Source organism: Neopsephotus bourkii, unplaced genomic scaffold, assembly GCF_033783945.1.
Source record: "Neopsephotus bourkii isolate Nb327-2 ecotype Australia unplaced genomic scaffold, CSIRO-AGI_Nbou_v1 NB_1383, whole genome shotgun sequence".
NCBI lineage: Eukaryota > Metazoa > Chordata > Aves > Psittaciformes > Psittacidae > Neopsephotus > Neopsephotus bourkii.
Genome location: NW_026901862.1, coordinates 383,400 through 406,994, shown reverse-complemented (window position 1 = coordinate 406,994; position 23,595 = coordinate 383,400). Strand labels below are relative to the sequence as shown.

The 23,595-nt window shown below is 37.3% G+C and overlaps 1 protein-coding gene across 1 annotated transcript in view; it reads right to left on the bottom strand.

The window, feature by feature from the left end:
• The window catches only part of NBAS (NBAS subunit of NRZ tethering complex), a 176,905-nt gene that overhangs the window by 9,264 nt on the left and 144,046 nt on the right, over positions 1-23,595 (bottom strand). The window contains exons 49-51 of the mRNA XM_061367561.1: positions 14,847-14,986; positions 8,432-8,576; positions 1,515-1,643 (exon numbers count right to left, since the gene is read on the bottom strand). Coding sequence (XP_061223545.1) covers positions 1,515-1,643; positions 8,432-8,576; positions 14,847-14,986 — 414 coding nt within the window. The remainder of the gene's footprint in view (positions 1-1,514; positions 1,644-8,431; positions 8,577-14,846; positions 14,987-23,595) is intronic.

Below are 23,595 nucleotides of genomic sequence, written 5' to 3'. Positions count from 1 at the left end.
TTGGGTAACCAAGTCCTTTTGAAGGAAAATCAATTAACATCTGAGATGGAGCCTATGTCTACTGCTTCTCTGACTGGTCTTCACTGCTGTGTTCTCAAAAGGAGGTAAATCCTTTCTCAAGTTATCTAGTGGATGCAAAAAGGGAAAGCTTCTGGAATACAATATGTAGCCCAAGAAGAAAAGATAGAGCACAGAAGCAGAAATTAAGAGAGTATCCTGGGAAGAGTAGGACGCAGAATATCTTTCCTAGGGAACAGAGGACTGGTGTGAAAGCAGAGGATAGGACTGCATTGTTTGTTGCAAACAAGGAATCTGAAAAATTTGTGATAATATAGCTAGAGCAGAGAGCCTGCCCAAGATGGCTTTCCTACAAATGACATTTTTAAAGCTTTTCTGTTTTGGGGATCCTTATTTTAAATAGATATACAGAGATCCATTTTTGTTTCCATATGGGGAATTTCATTTTGAAGTAGCGTCTGAGAAATTTACCAACAATTCTTATTTTATATTGTAATGTACAACCAAGAGCTACCTAAGTCATGGTGCAGAATTTGGAAATACTAGAGATTAGACTTTTCTACCTAACTACTGTAATTCTAGAAACTTTCAATGCAGTTAATTCAGCCAGACAAGGAAAGCCACTGCCTTTCATATAAAGGTCTGAGACAATACCTCCCTTGTCTTTTGTGGTAGAGTGCTGGATTGTAGACCTCAACTAACACAAAAACCAAGCCAGGCTGTACATGCACAAGTCCAATTAAGAGCCTCAAGAAGTTTTAATCCCAACTCACTTTTCAAAGAAAGAAAAAAAAAAGACAAAAAAAATTAAAATATCATGTTTTTGTCTAGGTGACTGGCTTTCATCTTTTTAGGTGTTCTTTCTTAACTGAAAAGCAAATACATAGGGGAAAAAAAGTAATGTAACTTTTTATAAGAACTGAAAAACATACCGTAATGTCTTTCAGTTCTTCTTCAAAGAAAAGAATGACAGTATTTAGGGGTTTTTTCCTCCAGAAACTTTGATACTTGTTACAGTATGAAATAAAACCAATTTACAATTGCATGAAAGTCCCCAAACATACCATCTTGCATTTTAACCTTTCTACAACAAAACCAGTGATGTAGCAGCTTTCTACGTGTATACAAAGACTGCTAAATTTGTCAGAAACAAGCTAAGTCACCTGATGTACTATTATCACTTTCAAAAGCCCCAAAGTGCTAGAATATGAACACAGATATAATAGTCTACTTTATATAACAGAATAGTTTCTATTCCACCACACTGACTTAAAATAGCGTAGTAGATAATGCACTGAAAGTGCTATGAGTTTTAATCACCTCAAGTATATATAAAAGATCTTACTAGCCCCTTGTTACTGCTCACTGTGGAAACAATAGCTGTGGAAATTTTTTATAATGACAACTGTCTCAATAGTCTCTGCTTACTACAGGAACATAAAAGAGTTAATTTATTACCTCAGACACTGAAAGTTGGTTAATTCAACTGCTCATACCTTAGCAACAGCTGTTATCTGCTCCAGTGCCATGGTGTGAAGATCTTGATCTTTGCTTTCTACCAGCAGCTTCAGGGAGGGCAGCAGGAGGGACTGATTAAGTAGCAGCAAACATATTTCTTTTATACACTGAAAATAAAAGTGAACTTGTTCAGTGAGATCTCTGGAGATAGTAACATCATCATTCACATTAAAATTTATGAAAATTCCATGTCAAATGCAAAATGGAAACCAAACTTCCACCACAAATGAAATCCCTGTTGGAAATAACTCTTCGGAAACTTGAAAGGGCAAATTTAAAAAAATGTGGAATACAGGGTTATAAGCACAATGTTTGTTATATATTAAAGACAAGGCAGGTACTGAATCACCATTACAACTTGGTGTTTTACTAAAAGAACAGAGCAATCAAAGCTCTCTGTGGGACTAACATATTTGTGCTTGCTGAAATACTGCAAAGCATAGGAAGAAACTTAACAGACACATATGACATTTCTGTAACTCAGTTACGGAATCATGAAAGTAGAACAAAATAAAGAGGAAATATCAGTACATACAAGATTTCAGCATCGTAAAGTTCTGCTGCAAGACCTTTCCAAATTTTATGCAGTATTTATTAATTTATATCTCAAAAAGTATTTCACCTAGTAAACTATGTTGGAAGTCAAATTATAATTTACTTTTCCCTTTTTGTCATTTCCAAGAATTTGGGTCGTTTGTCACAACCACTTCCCACTGAGGCCCATCAGAGATGTCCCATATTTCAGGGCAACTTACCCTAAGTGCCCTGGATATTGTAAAACAGTCACTTTGAAAATGGTATCCAATTCTTAGAGGTGCTCTCTGTTTCACTTCAACATTTAGAGAGCGATTGTTGAAGGAGCTCATTGGCTAAATATAAGCTGACAGAATTCACGTCATATATTTTTCTACATCTTTTGCCATCTAACGACAAGTTTAACAATTTGATCATCAAGATGCAACCACACTTTTAGCAGCACGGGTTTAGTACCCGTGAACCTAAAAGCCTAAAAATTATTTGAAGAGGAGACTGTTAAATGCTCCAACTGTAACGTGCTGCAGACACCTGGCCTTGCTTGGCACAGGGAGCTCTCTGGCTGCACGTTGCTCAGTCTTCTCTATATTTATACCTTCAAGAAACACTATCTAGGTTATATTCTACCACACTGAGCTCTGAGTCACTGAGGCAAAGCTTCTTTTCTTACCCAGACTTGCTCCTTAAAACTTTTATTCTGTACTGCTACACATTGTTGATGTTTTCGGTGAAGGATATGATAAAGGAGCAAGGAATAAGAAGATTAAATAAATACATTAAGCTTTGATCAGTCATATTCTATTACACTTCTAATAATTTCACACTGAAAATGAATACAAAGGTAGGGATCCACTCTACACGCGTCCTTTTCTTGAAAATGTGAATCCACAGCAATAAATGCAACTTATGTTCAGGAAAATAAATTATAAGAGGCATAAGATACATAACCTGAACAAACCTAGCAATTTTACCATGCTTGGTAACTTTTTCTGTCTGAAAGCCTCTCAAAACCTAACTAGAGGAGCAGTACCATTAAAAAAATAAGCCATAACTATAAGAAGGCTCTCTAAAAGAACCTCAAATTATGTTTTGGGGTTGTAGTAGGAAAAAAAGGAAACAAAGAGAATTGTAAAATGTAACTAGGTAGTGTACGTTTTTTAAGCAACAGGGAAGGGAAATAAAAGATGCAAATGTTCTGGTGAGCTGCTTTAAACAAAGACAAAATAAATCTCTCAGCAAGCAAATGCAATAATACAGATATTAACATTGCTATTTTCAAAGTAGTAACATTTAACTCAGATGATATTCCAGTATTTTTTTCTCAGATGCTTCACAGTTACACTTGGTACTGGTTATACACTGTGAAGGGACATGTTCTAACACAATCTGCCTTGCTCATCACAGAGGCCTCCACATAAGAGAAATCATGCTTAGCTATCCAGTTCACTTATGCTGATTTTACAATAGAGGATTTTGAGGCCAAATGTCAATATATTTCAGGTACATACCTGCAGATGACTTGAATAACTTTGTGCCTTAGGCTAACATGTCTAGCAAACATACCCAGTCTTAACTACACATCTGAATACAGAGAATCCATTGTCTCTCTTGAAGAGGAAACACACATTCCAGCAAGTAATTTTACTTACTGTCAAAATATGTCTTATGCTAAAATTTGAAATGGTGTAAGTTAAACTCACTTGTTTCTAGTTGTGCCTTTCTTTATAAACCGAGACTTTTATTAGCTTGGTTTTCATATAAAAATATCTTCAGAACATAATCAGTCACCTCTTGATCTCTGATAACGCAGGAACACTGCACTCCTTCAGCCTTCCATTTTAAGGTATTTTCATCTGTGCACTAATTTTTGCAGGTTCTGTCTTTTGCTTCCCTATTTTTCAGTGTCCTTTTAGAATGCAGCTATACTAACACGATGTTTTATTTTAATGCCAGCCTTGCTAGTGGTTTATGGAGAAGGGTGCTTCTTATTTACCTTTCTTTACTAAATATCTCTTATAAAGTAAGAGTGCATTGCCTCTGTTTTCCTTATGACAGTAATATGAAAAAAAAACCAACCCTGTAACAAAGAGCCCAGAAAAGTGAAGTGTTGAATGGTTTTTTTGCTTTAATTCTTAGTAAAAGATCTCAGGCAAATGAACAGGTAACAGCTGACAATAATAATAGATGAGAGTTCAGCACTGAAAACTGAGCCTAGAATAAAAATATGTTTCTGGGCCTGAAAAATTCACCCCCAAACACCTACAGAAATAATAAATCAAGCTAAGAGAACATGAAAGGTTACCAAAGACTAAAAAGAGAAATACAGTTTTCCACACATGGAAGAAAGCAGGCATATGAGGGGAGAAGATACTACAGACCTATCAGACACCCCCTGTTCATGAAAACCATTGAAACATAAAATGAAAAACCAAAAACACACACAGAAGTATAGAAGTGTGTTCCCACAGGACCCTGCAACAGGTTCTGTAGTTGGGAATAAGGCTACCACTATGAATATTTTGACTTTAGCAAGACTGAAAATGTCATGAAACACTCACTGTCCTTTTCACCAAGGAATGGGCAGTAGGATAGTGTGCTCCAAATTGAAAACCCTTGCAGTGGCCTTCATCCCTTTTTCCACAGAAAGGGACGGGACAAGCTGCACAACACTGAAGACTATCCCAGTAGTACAAATACTTCTAATTTCTCTGCCACAAATGACTGCACTGCTGCTCTGGACAGGGTAAGCATGCCACCACGCACAGTGCTTCTCAGAGCAACACAAGTGGCCTTCTTTTCTGCAATAAGCACTCAAAAGTGTTTGAGTGCCTGCCTACCTGAAATGAGAGGCTATGCTTAGAGAGAGTATGGTACTACCTGTGAAAGGGACAAGGGAAGTACTAACTAAAACTTCTGATTGCCATGATTTAGCTGAAACTTTTGTAAGACAGCTTTTGCTTTGTATCTAATTATGCAGCTGTTGATGGTTCACTGTGACAAAAGTGAGGTATATAAACTGGATTTCATAGGAGTCTGTTTTGGTTCTGGTATTATTCAGTATTTTCATGGATGGCTTGAAGGGCTGGATAATGAGTACAAACACTACTGTGTCTGGAGAGGTTGAAAGCAGACAAAAGGGCAGCATTTAAATTCAAAATTATCTGAACAAAATGATCACAGACAGCTGTGAATGAAGAAAAACATACATCGTACACTCACATATAAAAAGCAGGATCAGCTAGCTACAAAAATATGGAAAAGGAGACCAACTGGCTGCTCTATTATTCTAGGTGTCATGGTTTAACCCCAGCCAGAAGCTCGGCTCCACACAGCTGCTCACTCGCTTACCCTACAGCAGGGTGTGGAGAGAATTAGAAGTGTAAAAGTGAGAAAACTCAGGGGTTGAGGTAAAGACAGTCTAGTAGGTAAAACAGAAGCTATACATGCAAGCAAAACAAAACAAAACAAGGAATTCATTGATCACTTCCCATTGTCAAGCAGGTGTTCAGACATCTCCAGGAAAGCAGGGCTCCATCACCATGACAGTTACTTGGGAAGACAAACGCCATCACTCCAAATGTCCCCTCTTCCCCCAGCTTTATATTCTGAGCACAACACCATATGGTGTGGAATATTCCCTTGAGTCTGCTGGGGTCAGCTGTCCCAGTGTGTCCCCTCCCAATTCCCCCATCCTACTCACCGGTGGGGTTGTGTGAGGAGCAGAAAATTCCTTAACTCTGTGTAAACATTGCTCAGCAATAAACCATCCTTGAATGATCAACAGTGCTTAATCACAAATCCAGAACTACCTAGTAGCCTATACTAGCTACTATGAAGAAAATTACCCCAGCTGAAAACAGCACAATAGGAGATAAGCATCTTATGACCACTGGGACCCCAGGGTGATTACACATAAGAGACTCGATGCATTCTCCACTTTCGGTGTTTATGTTAACTGACACATGACCTAAAGGATGATGGAAAAACGGGAGATACTCAGATGATTCTGATAATCACTGAGGGGAGAAGGATTTGCCCCATTCTACAGAGATTAATCAGGCAGTGCAGATGTCAGACAATCTAAACATGTGTGCCTTCCAAGCAAATAAAATAAGTTATTTCAACTAAGAGAAATGGATAACCTATCCACTGAATAATGTACATAAAACCCAAAACAAACAAACACACACACATACACACGAAGATTAAAGCTATGCTCTCCAAAAGACATTAAAAAAAAAGAACTTTGCTGTATAAAAATAGAATGACCAGCAGGAGGTAGAATAAAGGAATAGAGAAACCTTTTTGATTACATCTGAGAAAAGTTTTTCTAACTAGATCATCATGACTTGATGTTAAATGTTTTTTCCATCACAACCTTTAGACTTTGGAATGGCAAATGTTATTCATGGTGATGAACTGATCTCTCAGTTTTCAGAATTCCATCATTCTAGGTCTGTTTTCTTAATCAGTGTATTTATTGAAATGTGAAGCCATCTAAACAGGTTAATCGTCAGTAATCAGATTTTCATGTTATTCAGCCATGCAATCTCAACTCTCTAATTTGTGCATTTAAGTAGTATAGCTGTGCATACAAATAAGGTACTTATATTTACCAATGCCATTCCCCTCTTCCCAAGCAGATACGTAAAGCAATACAGCCTGTGTCTGCAGGTAACTATGCAATTATATATTTTAGTGCAAATCTTTTTGCTGTACAGAATTCTAGTCATAAAAAAGGTATTTTACATTGGTAAAGCTATTTTATGCTTGAGGACCAGAATGTCTTCACACTGTACCTGTATACTCCCACCTTCATGGAGGACTCTTTCAATATCCTGTATCATTAAAAAAGGAAAGCATCTCCAACCAAAGCTACCAACCAATACCAAAATTGTCTGCAAATAGGGACTTGTTATGGAGTTCAAGAAAAAGTTTACCCAGTTAAGAAAAGTAATTAAATCACAACCCATTGCTGAGCAAAACTCTTGGTGAACTGACTGCTGTATGACGCTGACCCTTGGTGGAATTTGTCTTTCTAGATCACTGAGGTGCGGTAGAAAATTCTACTTTGAAAGAGTTTGACTACTCCTATGAATGACTAATATCGTGAGTTTATGAGCTATGATGTGCCATTCAACACCTTATGAAGAAAAGCTACTTGTAGTTATGGTAGGCCCAGTGACAGAGATCTGCCTTCCACCAAAAACTTCTGGTAGGATGAATATATTAATAAATATATTTATAATTCCATCTTACTGACTCCTTCTAGAATCTTACATAGAGTTTGAACTTGACTCATATCAATCTGTTGGACTATTAAAAAAAAAAAAAAAACAACAACAAAAAAAACCCAACCAAAACACCCAAACCTGTCTGTCTTTTAAACAGAATGTGTTGCTCCTGTTCTGCTTCTAGTCTTAACATCAGCTGTTCTCTATATCAGACTGTGATTACATGAAGATGATTATAAAGGATTAATCAAGCTACTAAAAATATGCACATGACTACTCTGAAGTTTTGTGAAGTTTATTAAGCATTTCTTCAATCTGTCTTCATTAATATACAAGGCTTACATACAAAACACTTCAGTAATTTTGTACTTAAGAGATGCTTGTACTGAAGTATGCACACATAGTTAAGGAAGTCATAACACTGTAATTATTACAAAGCAATTACTGGTATATTAATTTGCTTTCTATCACCAAGAGAGTTTTCAAGGAGTTTTCACTGTCTTTACACATTTATTAGTGAGAAAATTACAGATTATTTAATGAATAGCTTTCACCATACCAACTCCAATGACAACAAACTATTAGAGCTTTTCTACAAGTATGTCAAAGAATAATTTATGCTGGAATGGACTTCTATAGGTCAGATACTCCAACTAGCCTGCACTCAAAACAAATCCAACAAGATCAAATTGCCCATGACATGATCCAGTCAAGTTCCGAGTACCTCCAAGGACAGAGACTCCATGTCTCTTCTAGGCATCCACCTATTCTAATGTTTCATCCCTTTTGTGATGAAAAAGGTTTCTGATGTATTCAATAAGTTTTTGATGATGTAACTTGTCTCTATTGACTTTTGTTCTATCACTAAGCATCTCTGAGAAGAGGCTGTCTCCTTCTACATGCTTTCTCACCTGCATATATAAAGACAGAAATACAATCTCCCTCAGACAACTCCTCTTAAGACAGAATAAACCCAATTCTCTCAGCCTCTCTGCATTTATTGTGCTCTAGCCCTCTAATCATCTTGTGAGCTCTCCCTCAGACTTGAGCCAGTATGGCAACATCTTTCTTATAGTTAGGCCCCTGAAACAGGACTCATATCCATGATAGCCAGCGTTAAAACTTACCTTGGCAGGAAGCATGTGTTTCGTCTCATACAAAGAACGGCAAATTTTCAAAATTTCATTTCCTGTGTTCTCCTTTTCCTCTGGTGGGCACCTCTGTAGCATAACAGTCCCCAGTTTCACCCAGGGATTATCATCTGTGCACAGTCTGCCCAGAAAAAAAAAAAACAAAAACAGAGATGTATACAGGATATGAATATACTTACATACCCCCACCATTTTTGATAGATGGGGTGTTTTGTGCGAGAATTAAAGTATAATCTCATGAAAAAGAGAGGAGTTTTGAGACAAGTTACTATCCTGATGCCCACACTCTTTCACTGGAACCAAGAAGTTTAAAGTATTTTGAAATTATGGCATGCAGTTACAATCCCTGAGGAAATACACATCAGACGGACTGATCAATTTGGAATAGCACAAGAACAGCTTCTGGCTTCGTACCAGCTGATTTCCCAAGCAGAATGGAGGGAGGGGTGTCAGGAATCCAGCATTCCTAATTTTGTTTGCTTTGATCACATTTTAATTTCCAGGTCCAACAAGTGCAAACAAAAATAAATTTCTTTTATTTTTTTTTTATAACACATCCAAACAGGATAGAAGAGCAATGAAAGTACATGCATTGGTACTTCTCTATTGGTAGATATGGATGCAGATACATTTGTTTCATATATTTAAAATGTTCTTTTCATTCCATACAGAACTTCATGTCATGTCACAATTACACAGTCAGACAGATGGGATAGTAGATACAAGCAAATCTTATCACACATTGATGGAAAAGTCAACGTTTGCCATAGAGCTGCTATTTGATAGATCATGGAGATGCTTGGCTACTTTTGTTAGTGATAGGTGTACCTCACAGAATCACCAAATGGTTCCGGTTGGAAGGTAACTTTAAAGATAATTTACTTCCAATCCCCCTGCCATGGGCAGGCACACCTTCCACTAGACTATGTTGCTTAAAGCCCCACCAAACTGGCTTTGATAGGACTTGATACTTGCTAGGACTGAATGTACTGACAGGAATGGGTAGCAGGCCAGAGCTTTTAAGTGGTATCATGAAGTTTAACACTCAAACACATCCACACTCATTTTCCCAATGTAAATTAAGTTAATGCATTTCAATTCCCATCTACAATGGGTTAAAATCATGCACAGTCACAGCTTAGATCATGATTGTATTAAGCCACAGTAACACAACCACTATGTTCATCTGTGCATAAACAGAAAAGCACAAAATTGGTTTAAAAATCATCCTATCAATCTCTTTGGCTATTAATCAGTATCAGGAAACATTTTAGCTTGAAGGAAAAAAAAGAATAGGGAAAAAAAAAATCACAGCAAGTCTAAATCTGGCAGGTTGGTCTTACAATTTAGGGTAAATTAAGGTGCTCATCCAGAACATGTGGGAAGGAGCAGTAAAGTGCTGTCAACGTGCTGTTTTTTAAAAATATTATTTAGCAGCAAACATTGAATGTAGCACATTAATATCACTGTAAATGGGAGTCCACTAAGAAAGTCTGTTGGATTGACATATACCAAGGAATAGGTCTGACAACTCTGGAAAATACATCCACCAGTATCTGCTATTACATATATAAAAGCACTTTCTTGCTCATCTTCCACTTTCAAAAGTATATATTGTAAACAAAACCAGCTCCATGTGAAGCTGACATTATATCCTAACATGAAAAGCAGACAGAGATGCTAGAGTGGGGGCAACTCTGAATGCAAATGAAATAGAAGTCACTGCTTTTATTCCTTCTGACAACTTAATTGAGCCTTTCCATCAGTCACAGCCACTGAGCACAGAGCTGCCAGAAGTCTGGCTGGTAACAGCAGAGCTCCTCCTCTCCTTCCAACCTGATGGGCTGAACCCAAAGATGGCAGCTTATTCAACAAGCATAACATGATGCACTTAATCTGTGAACCCCCAGTAAAGTTAAGAGAAGAAAACAAAAACCCTGCAACTCCATCTCTGCCACTGGTTAAATTGATAGCTCCTGCTATGTGATCCATCTCTTGCTTAGAGGCACAGAAAGTCATAATGAATTTCCATTTTTATAGCTGCTGCCTCCAGAGTACATTAAGAAAACCTTTAAGAATTTCCCATTAGAAAAAGAAAACAAAAATCACACTACAAAGCACATAAGTTAGAAATAACCAGAAAGATGCAAGGCCACCAAGGCTTGCCATGTGCAGGTTTATTTATTTGAGTAAAGTATCAGATGTATAATTTATATATATAAAACTTTTGCTTTTATCAACACAATCCCTTATGATTATCTCAAATACTCATATTATGTATTAACAAACTGGTTTCCTGGTATCTCTAAACAAAACCAAGATTCAGTTATCAAAAATATGTCACCTACAGGTAGAATTCAGTTTTCCTCTCTCCTGAATTTTAACTTAGTTCAACTACAGCTAAAAGAAAATAAAAGTTATTTCTTAACCTGAAAAAAACACAATTATTTCAAAACCTCAGCATAAACATGTTATTTTTTTTTGCCAGAACCAAAAGAGGCGAATTTTGGATGAAGTTAAAGAAGAAAACTCAAAACTATTAAATCCCTAAAAGCTGGTCTTTTGGAGCTCCAAAACACCTTAACAATTTCTAAAATAAATTAAAAAATGCCTTTTGAAAGTAGGCAGCAAGTTCCGAAGGACTGCAGAGCTTCAGCTACTGTCAATTATTCTTTTAGTAAACATCTTTATGAAATGTTTAAAATGACATCTGAATATGAGACACCCAGGTGGATAAGCACGCATCCGTAACAAGGGGGTGAAAAGAAAATTTTTTAAAGTATATGGTTTTGAGTGCTGACTGAAACTACCAAGGTACCTCGCTGTTTCCTCACAGTCAACATGGCATATTATGATATGAAGAGAATCATATTTGCAATAATGAGCATTACTGTAGCTGGGGTTTTAAAATACAAGAACTCAGAAAAACCCATTAAACATAGACTTAGTAACAGAGATTACAGTTCTTTCACTTCTCCTTCCTTTTGAGCCCTTATAGAACACAAATTGTATTTTTGGCTTCATATTCAGTTACAAGTATTAGATTATTACTATGAAGTTAAAAACCAAAAAGTATTCAGATGACTCACGAGTTAAACTCCCCTGTTCCTGCATGTATCATTACATTGGCAGTAAACAATCAGTTAGCAACAATGACCCTTTTCTGAAGCAAAGGAGGAGAAAATAAGTCAAGATTAAACAAAAATATTAATACATATGGATAAACAATGGGCTTAACTGCTCACAGTTTTTCTCTTTGCTCAAGAATTTCTTAATACAACCTGCTTTGAAATGAACTTGTTGAAAACCTCAGTAGCTAAGAGTTCCTGCACCCAGCCATACAGATGGGTTTTTCAGAAGCACTATTTCAGGGATATATATATACATGAATGAGTAGGCTGCTAAGCATAATTGAATGCTATTAACATGGAGGTATGCAAGAGAGGCAGAAGAGGGAGGAATGAGGAATGCAAGCAGAAGAAAAACTCCAGAGCAGAGCACACCTGCAGCAGCCTTCACAAAGATGCAGACATGGGCATATGACAGTGACTGTCAATGACAGCACGAGGAGAGAAGGTTCAGGTAGAACCTTTTCTGATTGTTGCTGGACCTCCTACTTACAGCACAGCCTCTGCTTTCTGGCTGCCTTGAATAATTCCAGGATTTACAAAGCAAAATAATTCAAATTAATAAAATGAAAAAATCCTTTAAAAGAAATGTAAACTATTCCCAGCACACTGTAGCAAGAGGCAGCTGAAAAAAATATAACTACTTCACAAGTGTTAATGAAATTAATCCTGTCTCATATCAGTAAATACTAAAGAGAGCCTTTTAAAACCAATCATACTTGAGGTGTGATTGAAGGTGGAATGAGGGCAGAACTTCATTTCAGGAGCACTATTAGCTGTTAAGACAGTGTTTTGAGTTCACTCAAATTCATTTTAATGACAGCACACCGATTATAAAAGCCAAAATTCTGTTTCAGAATATTCTGTACACCAAAATATATTATTTCTGTAGACAGAAATAAGAAATATGTATTTTTTAGTTTTATACAAACTGTGGAATGGCATGGCTTAGATCTAAATGTTGGTTAAGTCCTTATAGCAAGTACTTAATGTTTGTCTCTTAAGACTTGTTAAAAAACAGAGCAAAAACCAAAGCACCCAAAATATAACCCCTGGAACTCCAAAAGATAGTTGACTGAGAGAATACAACTAGAGTGGAGGAAAAAATAACTTACAAAAAGGACGCTATTGCCTACTATTAAAATATCACTTTTTTAAAAGCACTAGAAATGATCTTGAAAGGAGGCTCAATCCACAGTAAGTATGCCTGTAAAGTACTTAATCAGTCTTCTTAGTATTGTTAATAACAGAAAGCAATGTGAATATATACAAAGAAAGACCCCAGGGAGTGAAAAATGCTGCCTTTGATATATGTTTTTCTATTGGGACAACTCTTAGTAGGGAAGGGGAAAAATGAACCATTGTTGACTTACTCATTAAATAAATACTAAAGGAAAGCAAAAGGTGGCAGAAGGAGAACTATGCCTCTGTCATTTACTTCAAGAAGCAGCTTCAGTTTTCTTCTCTAAAACACTGCTAAGGTAGGGAAGAGAATGGACTAATATTTTTCTCCACACCTCAACCTAGCAGAGAGAACTGAAGAATGAAACAACAGTGGTAACCGCACCCTGTGCCCACCACCCATTAAAAAAAGGGGGGGGGGGCTAAAAATTATTAAAACAAAAGAAATATTTCCTATACTGTGACCATCTGCTCCACTACTCAAATCTATTTTCATTTTTTGGCCATCCACAGTTTCAGGTAAAGTCAACAAAATCTGGAATATCTGAACTACTTTAATACCCTGGAGATAATGACTATGAATTTAGCACTGAACTCTAGAAAACTGGTTGAGAATCTGCACTGGAGAACCCATTTGAGAATCACAGCAGTCAGAGGTTCTTCATGCAACCAGTATAGGTAACTATTACTGGTGAAAGCAAAGGAGACAATTTTCTCCTGAAAGCTTTGCAAAGCCTCCCAGCAAAGCCTAAGCAGTGAAAAGAAACACTGAATTTTTAGTAATGACAGAAATTATTAAATAAATAACAAATCTCATCACAGGATGAAACCTGCAGTTTGTTCTTCTCAAGACATGGATGGTCAGTCTCACCTCAGGGCCTAAGAAGATGAAAGAAGTCCTCCTGGAAGCACTTCCAAGCAAAGACAGGATAGGGAGAAGACTGAATAGTTAGCATGAACTTAAAAGGGGGAAATTGTGCCTCACCAACCTGACACCCTTTTATGATAAAATGACTGGCTTGGCAGATGATGGCTGATATTACATACCCTGAATTCATTCAGCAATGCTTTTGACACTTTCTCTCAGAAAATTCTCACTGACAAACTGATGAGGCATGGCCTACGTAAGTGGTCAGTGAGGCAGACTGAAAATTGGTTGAAGTGCCAAGTCCAAATGGTTGTCATCAGTGGCACAAAGTCCAGTTGGAGACTAGTGGCAACTGTCTCTAGGCTAGTCAACTGTCAGATAAAACAAGGCATGCTGTACCCACTAGTCAAAAATTCATTAGTATTACTGCTCTCCTTGAAAGATACTTAACTTTTGCCTCATAATCTAGGATCATATAAACCTTGTATCTTAGAAGTGATCATCATTTATAGAATAGACCCTTAAATGTTCAGCGAGTCACAGACAAAAAAATGAATGGTAAAAAAATGTCATCAAGATGTTCCAAATTAACACTTTCAATAAATGCCCCTTCTGATGAGAGCAATGCTGCTTCTTTTTAATAATAGTTTTAAATTGTTGGGCTAGGATATATGTGTTCTAGTACATACTACTGACTTTTGGATACTTTATTCAGAGGCAGAAAAAATAGGTAGTGAATCTAGAAAAAAGAAGCATCATTGCTTGTTACCATTACTTTTACAGACCTCCTGCAGACTATCTGCCACAGCCAAGTGAACATTAACTTTCAAAGGTTTTTCTCTAAAGTTTAACTCTGAATGGAAAAAAAACAGTCAGAACTTTCTATTTCTTTTTACAGATTTTGTACATGCTGCCAAAAATAAGAGCAAAATACATAACTTAGATTTGAGTAGCTACAAAGACTTCCTGTGCGACAGCTCCAGCAAAAAAATGGTTTTCTGCCTCCTCCATGATATATACTGCATATGTATACAGTTTTTACAAGAAAATGATTGATTCAGTTCTGCTTCAAATAAACCATTCATTCTTCCCAGTATGACCCTTTCTAAAGGTTATACTCTTCTCAGACATGACTAAATTCATTGACTGAAAACTACATGATGTTATCAAGCAAAAAGACTTTGAACTTATGATTGTTTGAAGAAACGCTCACCTACTGCTCATGTCAATCGGTGGCCAAGCTTGAAGTAATAAAACCAAGTGCTGAAACTCAGATGGGCTGTGACTAGATTCCAGAAGTCCCAGGAAGAGATCGTATCTTTTTTCTTCATTTTCAATATCTACTATCTCCACCTGGGGAAAAAAAAAAAAAAGAAAAACAAGTTTGTTTTGTTTTTGTTTTTTTAAGAAATCAACGATTTAAAAGAAATGAACAACCTACCTGTGAAGGACATCACTGCTGTAAAACAATGTAACTGTAATTTTCCTGGAAACCCATTTTCTCACCTCTCATTTTCCATTACATGCATCTCTCTTCTTCAAACACCAGAAATTCCTTAAATTTAATTTTCAGGATACATAGACATGCATACATACACACACACATGTATTTTTGAAGGATGGGTATGTCTCATGCTTCTCTAACATATATTACTCTCACCTATGAAGATTCAATGGTTTTACCTGAAATTCTGATCTTTTCTCCCATAGGAAAGAGCCCTGAAAGAGGATCCTAAATTAAATTTACCCAGCAAAGAACATATGCTAACAAGTACTGTAATATATCTCTGTATACGTGTTTGAACCTAGGAAAAACAAAATCCTACATCCCATCAGCCAGCACCAGACCACTTTATCTCAGGAAAAGTGTCCATCTGAATTCAAAATCTTCAGCTTCTGCCAGAACTTGAATTCAAGATTCTTTTACAGATAGTTACTGCTTGCAGTTTGCAGGGTAAAAAACTGGAAGGTAAAAGGTCTAACTGTTGGAGAAAGGTTGTGGTATGAGAACCAACTTGCTACTAAACGAGAAGCAACTTCTGTTTAAAAGTTTGGCTATCACACTAGAAGGGCTTTCACAAATGGAATACCTATTCACTGTCTACCTGACATGAAAAAGTTCTTGGAGTTTAAAAATAATTTGTTACAATAACAAGGCAGCTTCCTCTGTGTTATTAACACATGCTAATACTGGATTTTAATTCCAAAGTTTGAAAAGTTCCAGCATATGAAACACTTCAGCTTCATCGTATAGTTCTGTTGAAGATACACAGCATTAACTGCTAACTTTTCTTTTTCAGTCCAAGTAGTTCTAAGACAATAAACAGCAACAAATTTTTTCTTAGTTCTACAGCTACCCTAAAGGATTAAGGATCACATTCCCATCTTTTCAAAGAGACTCTGAGACATCAAAGGCAAATTTTTCAAAAGAGGCTACAAAACAAAGATTACTGATGCATTTATCAAGTTGCCTAAGTAATTTATGACTTTAGAATATTTAGTGCTGAAAAACAGTTTGCTTCTGGCTGAAGGGTACTTCTGAAAGTACCATATACCAAAACATTTCAGACAGTGAATAGACTTTTCTGAGATCTGTCCTTTTAAACTACTTTCCTCTACTACAAACGTCATATAGCAGGCATCAGTTACCCACTTGTAATATCTGTGAATTCCATCTATACTTGTTAATATAAAATATTATGATCTTCAGTATTTAAATCCCAAGGCTGAAAAGAGAAGGGAAAAGAACAACAAAGGCTAAAAGGGACATAAGACAGGCTAAGGATCAAAAATATTTAGCAATTTAGCAAATTATGTACCATCTAGAAAACAAAAGCTCTCATACTGCTTCATCAAACTCCTTTTTTAGAAAACTAGTTACCAAGTAGGTAGCATTCTGGATGGTCCACTGCGTACATTTTAGTATATTTGCAGAAACAGCATGTTATTTCAAAACACAGACTAAATGTTAAGATCTCTCTAATGATAACTGCAAAACCAGCAAGAAATGGAACAAACAATATTAACAGATGAGCAAAACTGTCATAGAAATTGAGCCATTACTAGCAGAGAACAGATCATTCTTTACAGATGTCTGAACTACTTTCTGGAAAATCTCTGTAAAGACACATTATTAGGCAGAATTCCAGTAATTTTTTATGAGGTTAATTAACCTAACATTATAATGTTGCGTTTTGGACAGCTGGATCCTTGCAACATGACTGCTGATAACAAAACGTGCATTAATATAGAATCATAGAATCATAGAATGGTTAGGGTTGGAAAGGACCTTAAGATCATCAAGTTCCAACCCCCCTGCCATGGGCAGGGACACCTCGCTCTAAACCATATCACCCAAGGCCTCGTCCAACCTAGCCTTGAACACTGCCAGGGATGGAGCATTTACAATCTCCTTGGGCAACCTATTCTGGTGCCTCACCACACTAACAGGAAAGAATTTCCTCCTTATATCCAATCTAAACTTCCCCTGTTTCAGTTTGAACCCATTACCCCTTGTCCTACCACTACAGTCCCTAATGAACAGTCCCTCCCCAGCATCCCTATAGGCCCCCTTCAGATACTGGAAGGCTGCTATGAGGTCTCCATGCAGCCTTCTCTTCTCAAGGCTGAACAGCCCCAACTTTCTCAGCCGATCTTCATATGGGAGGTGCTCCAGTCCCCTGATCATCCTCGTGGCCCTCCTCTGGACTTGTTCCAACAGATCCATGTCCTTTTTATGTTGAGGACACCAGAACTGCACACAATACTCCAAGTGAGGTCTCATGAGAGCAGAATAAAGGGGCAGGATCACCTCCTTGGACCTGCTGGTCACGCTCCTTTTGATGCAGCCCAGGATACGGTTGGCTTTCTGGGCTGCAAGCACACACTGAAGCCAGCTCATGTTCATTTTCTCATCGACCAGTACCCTCAAGTCCTTCTCCACAGGGCTGCTCTGAATCTCTTCTCTGCCCAACCTGTAGCTGTGTCTGGGATTGCTCCGACCCAGGTGTAGGACCTTGCATATGATTGAATTAAATCAGAAGAATTAACTTATTCTCAAAAATGGTACGCATTTCTGTAATATGACTTTCTACAAAGGCATTTTTTCAAGTCGCCTACATTTCCCACTAAGAGTAATAAAAATAAAGTGAATCTTCTACAGTGTTATTTATAGTTTTAAAGAAAACTACTGAAAATTCACTTTTTATACGGCATTTTAAATGTATGTCACTTCCGTTTACCATGAAACAGATGAAATGAGAAAGTAGCAACGTAGCATATAAGCATGAATAGCTTTAAGAGTACATATGATGATCTAAAATTGCAGCACTAAGAATAGAGGAAATGGAAGGTTAATGAAAGAGCAACAGATGGAAAATACCTAAGTACTGAAGGGTAGCTGTCAAGTATGATACTTAAAAAAAAAAAAGTACTAGTCTTATCCTATCTTAAACTCCCGACCATTCCACCTTTCAGGCCCCCTTTTTTTTTTTTTTCCTTCTTCAATGTATCTTATGCTTTTGCTCCATGTCAGTCATCTCTATACTCCACACACATCTGCATTTCAAGTATGTTTTAAGCATTATGCGACTCCTGTGATGTGTTTTTTTAAACAATTCCCATCCCTAAGAAAAGCTGAGATTCAGAAATAAACCCGTGCTTTAACAGCAAGGATCCCTGACTCTGTGATGATGGTCACAGGGTCAGCTGTAACAGGAGTTGAAAACATCATCAAATACACTGATCCTGCAAAAACCACGTCCACACTTCACATTACACTGCAAGTAGTCCCACTGGTTTTAGTAAGCACAATGTCTAAAATTGTGCCTTCACAACTTGAATTGACTAAAATCTACGCACAATTTGTCCCCTAGCATCACTAGAAAAATCCTAAAGCACAGATCAACACTATATACCAAAAACACAGACAAGAATAAAACATTTAAAAACTTCATTTCAAGGTATAGTTATTCCTATAAAAAATAAGAGCCCTTTTTAAGTATCAGTAGATATTATCTGCTACGAAGTAAATCACAGAATCGTAGAACAGAATCATAGAACAGTTAGGGTTGGAAAGGACCTTCAGATCATCTAGTTCCAACCCCTCTGCCATGGGCAGGGACACCTCACACTAGACCATGCCACTCAAGGCTCTGCCCAACCTGGCCTTGAACACTGCCAGAGATGGAGCATTTACCACTTCTTTGGGCAACCTATTACAGTTGAACAAGACACTTAAATAGTTTCTGCGTTGTTTTATAGTATGTCAAGATAATTTGCTCTGTCTCTAATTCTTTCCTTACAATTCTTCAGAAATAGAAGTTATAATCAAACCACAATAAAAAAGGACAGTTCCTTGCTACAAGAAAATAAAACCTTGAAGCAGCACACTGGAATGATTTTTTTTTTTTGTTATTTATTTATATATACTATACATATAAACATACCCATACACAGACAGAACAAGTCTTCCTCTGTATTGTCTTCTCTTTGTGAGGCTGAGGGACAACACGGTGAAGAAGCAGCTACCTCTCACAGCAGAAACAAAGCATGCTCTGTGTTAAAAGGTAGAAATTTCGTTGTAACAGAGGTGAAAGCTACCTGAGATGAAGCTGCCAAGGATAGTGAAGCCTGCTGTTTTGTTGTAATAACACAGCAGAAAGCTTAAAAATTCCAATTTTAATTGAACATTCTTTGTAGACTCTGGATGACGGCTCAATGTTGCAATGCGAACAGGCAATGCATTTCTACCAGTATGATCCTCTTTAAAACCATGGAAACGGGATAGGAGAACCCAGCCCCCCTCCCTTCTTTTTACCCTTTTTAAAAATTATTATTACTTAAACAAAACCCAGAAAAATCCCTCTAAACCACTCAAAGGTTTACCATGCAAAGATAACCATGAACTGTTCAGAGCCCCTATAGTACAAGTGCCTGTGAAGAAGAATCCATCACTGAACAGAACAGTAAGGCCCACAGCACGGCAGTAAGGAGTACACTTGAACTTCAGATGATTCCAAAGGAATGTGAAAAAAGGCAGGAAGAGGGAAAAAAAAAAAGAAAACAAGAAAAAAGAAGTCAAGGAAAAGGAAAGCAAAGAGTTTCAGTTTTAGCAACAGATCTGCTCAGTTCTGTCTTGATTTTCCCTAGTTTCATGCCTTGTCTTTTGGCAGTGGAATACAGCTGGCTTCACATTTTCCATTAAAATAAAAGCCTGCACAAATATTTACCACAGGGGGAAAGTCAATTAGGGGAATTAATTTGAGAAATGATGCTCATGATAGATTATAAAACAAAATACAAATTAAATAATACCAAACCTTATGTTAAACTGTTTAAATCCACAAATTCATTATCCAGGGACTACATATGTTTAAAATCAAGCATAAGCAAACATCTGCATATGCTAATGTTGCTTAAAAAAAAAATAAAAGAAGCTCACAGAGCAAAATACAGGCTACACAAACAGTACTGATTGTTGCTCAAAACTGTATTAGATACTACTAGCTGTCAGAACCAGTGCAAACTCCTCTTAATTTCATGTTCTTCTCCTGAGCACTTCTACATCATTTCCCAGTTTCTCCTGTTACTAGGTAGCAGTAGTAAGGCTGGCCCATAGAGGAGTTCTAACTCATCTCACATTACCTCCGCTTAACAAAATCAGTCTGCCTGTCTTAAGTATTGTCCAGAAGAGAAAATTAACTACATTTCTGAATGAGAGCGCAGATTGCAGCTACAGCCTGCACAGCTACGACATGCCAGAAGACAAAAGTCAGATTTTTTTATCTGAGATATATTATTCTGGGTGCCTTTGAGCATGGCCACACAATATACTTCATTGAATTAGCTATTTTTCATCACGTAGTTATGTTCAGCTTACCAGTAGCAGAGACTTAACACAGCATATGATCCATCACAAATCATACAGCAACAGTCTTGAACTGCTGTAACTCACAAATCTCAAGAGAACTAAAACACTTAATACAAAATTTATTGCTGGAGTCTGGTTATTTATCAAACAATTGTTCAAAATATCTCAGTTCTGACATCATTTTGCTAGTAGGAAGTTACATCAGACAAAATCCCAACAAGCTTTATAAAATATGTTTCTATACAAAACCGTGCAGTATATGGTATGGGTGCTGCTACTGCTAAAGTACAAATAAAAAGATCAGTCTGGCAGTTGATTGAGATACTTGAGCACTGCTTCCAGCTCTGGGGCCCCCAACAGAAGAAGGACATGGACCTGGGAGAGCAAGTCCAGAGTACACCACAAAGATGATCAGGGGGCTGGAACACCTCTCCTGTGAAGACAGGCTAAGGCAGTTGGGCTTGTTCAGCCTGGGGAAGAGAAGGCTCCAGGAAGACTTTATAGCAGCCTTCCAGTACCTAAAGTATCCGGCAAGAAATCTGAAGAGGTACTTTTTACAAGAGCATGTAGTGACAGGACAAGAAGAATGGCTTTAAGGTGGAAAAGGGTATATTTAGATTAGATATTAGGGAGAAATTTTTTCCTCTGAGACACTGGAACAGGTTGTTCAGAGAAGCTGTATGCCTGGAAGTATTCAAGGCCAGACTGGATGGAACTTTGAGCAACGTGGTCTAATGGAAGGTGTCCCTGCCCATGACTGGGGTTGGAACGGCATGATCTTTAAGGTCCCTTCCAACCTCAACCATTTTATGAGTCTATGACTCTATTCTTCAACAGTACACTATCAGAGCACAAACACACCCTTTCTCTGACTTGAGCCATCCTGAGGAAACTTGGAAGGCATTTTCTTTATATCCAGTGCTGAAATAAAAACTTAATGCACTTACTATCCCTCCTCAAATAAAATGCCAACTGTTATGCCTGATGATAAAATCTTACAAAGATTTATGGAGTTCTTTTCCACCAAAGATTAGATCCTATTAGGTACCCAAAATGCTGAAGCTGCTCAACATGCTTTATCCACTTTCATGCACAGAGTTTTGACTCATCCTTTTGTTGCACAGATTTGTTATTACTTTATAGATACGCATCACATGACATACATGGAGTTCAGATATAAAGGGTTCCCTCAAAAGTTTGTTCTGCAGCTTTTAGAAACACAGCCTTTTACAAAAACTGTAAGATAATACACTCGAAGAATGAGAAGGTTACATAAAGCTGTGAGCATCAGACATGACTGATAAAGAAAAACTTTGGCATGTCGGTGTGCAGGATCAGTTGTTTAGGTGAGCACGTTACCTCAGTCTTGAAACTGCAGTAAGCTTAAAATCAGTATTTACAGCAACAGTGGTATATTTCTGTATCTGAATTGCGTCTCTAAGGCATAGATACCCAGTATATAATGTTCTCCTGATCCTAAAGGACAGAGACATCTGATAGAGTTGTAAATGCTTTATTGGTGAAGCTCTATAATTTGAGAATCTGGTGCTGACTGACTAGCTGATAACCTAGAGAGAATTTTGTTGAACAAGACTGAAATGCCAATAAAAAGATCTGTTCATTCCAATCCAAACCTCTCCTTCCACCCTAAGATAAAATACAAAATGCTGTCTATTAACAGGTGAGCAGGAAAACTAATGCTGACAGACCTTCTGCCTCCGTCTGCCCAATGAAATCTGTTCTGTAAATTACATTTTTACTTGCTGTGAACATGGCAGAGCCATGATTTTCATCAACAGTTTTTTTCACCACTAATGGTCTCAGGAAATAATTGATAAGGGTGTTTGTACCCAAAGAATCAAAATGTAGGAACCAGAAAAATATTTTCCTTCATTATAATTTTTTGTTTATTGAGAAAAGCTACATTTGTGCTTAAAAACAACTCTGTATATTAAAGTCAGAGACATTTCTTGTTTCCAAGAGCTGCAAAACCTACTGATTTACGTGATTACAAAAACTCATTTTATTAAATACACCAGATTGTAAATGTAAATATTTCAAAATATGTTCATGTTTATCACTGCAGCATAAATTTGAATTAATATGGCATTGAAAATGGAAACACTAAGCAGGCATTTGAATAATCCCTTATCACTACAATACATTTTCCATTTTCCAGGACTCCCTTGTCAAATGGACTATGTTTTTATTTATCTCAACAGCATCATCACTATCCAAAGCTCTAGTGGTACAGATTTCATCTACGGTGCATTTTAAAATAATAGGCAGATCTGAAATGAAAGATTTTATTCATATTTGAGATAGGGAATGCTGATACTAAAACTTGCTTCCACTCATGAGAACAGGGCTTAACATAGTTTATAAGCAACGACAGAAAGGATGGATTATGATTTGATAGAATTTCTGTAATTGCATCTTGGTGTGCTGTTCACAGCACAAATATGACAATAGTCTTGCCTTATGGAGTTTACAATATAATGAGGTAAATCAGCAAAGGAAATACTGTCCCTCCTACACTAACAGGCCAGTCATGATTGGTCAACGAAAAAGTTAATTTCCTATTTTGTGGGTCAACCTGTAGACTGTGAATCCCTATTCTGCAGGTATGTGTTCAGCTAGTTCCACACTAATTAGCATTTACATTCTGAAACACACTGGGTCTACAACATTTCTTTAAAAAGAAGACTTGTAAATTGTGACTGAGAGGGATATCCTCATAGACACAACAGGGTGGGGCTAGGGAGAGTAGTAGAGGGCTCAGAAGAGCAAACCACCACGTTCCCTAGCCACCTGTCTGCCAGTGCCTGGGTAAGAGCACACACAAAGAAAGGAAGTCAAGAGTAACCATGAGAGCAGCTTGGGCATGGACAGTTTGAGGTATTAGTTAAAGGCAGGTTAGGAGAAGACATCACACACAGGCAAACAGAATAGGTTAGAAACCAGCAAACTAATCTGTTTTGTGTGACACACACACCGAGATCCCAAGAAGGAGGGAAACTGAGGCACAACCCCACTCTTTGTCATTACTGTTTTTCCCTCACTATATTTATAGTCCCATTCTCCAAAATTA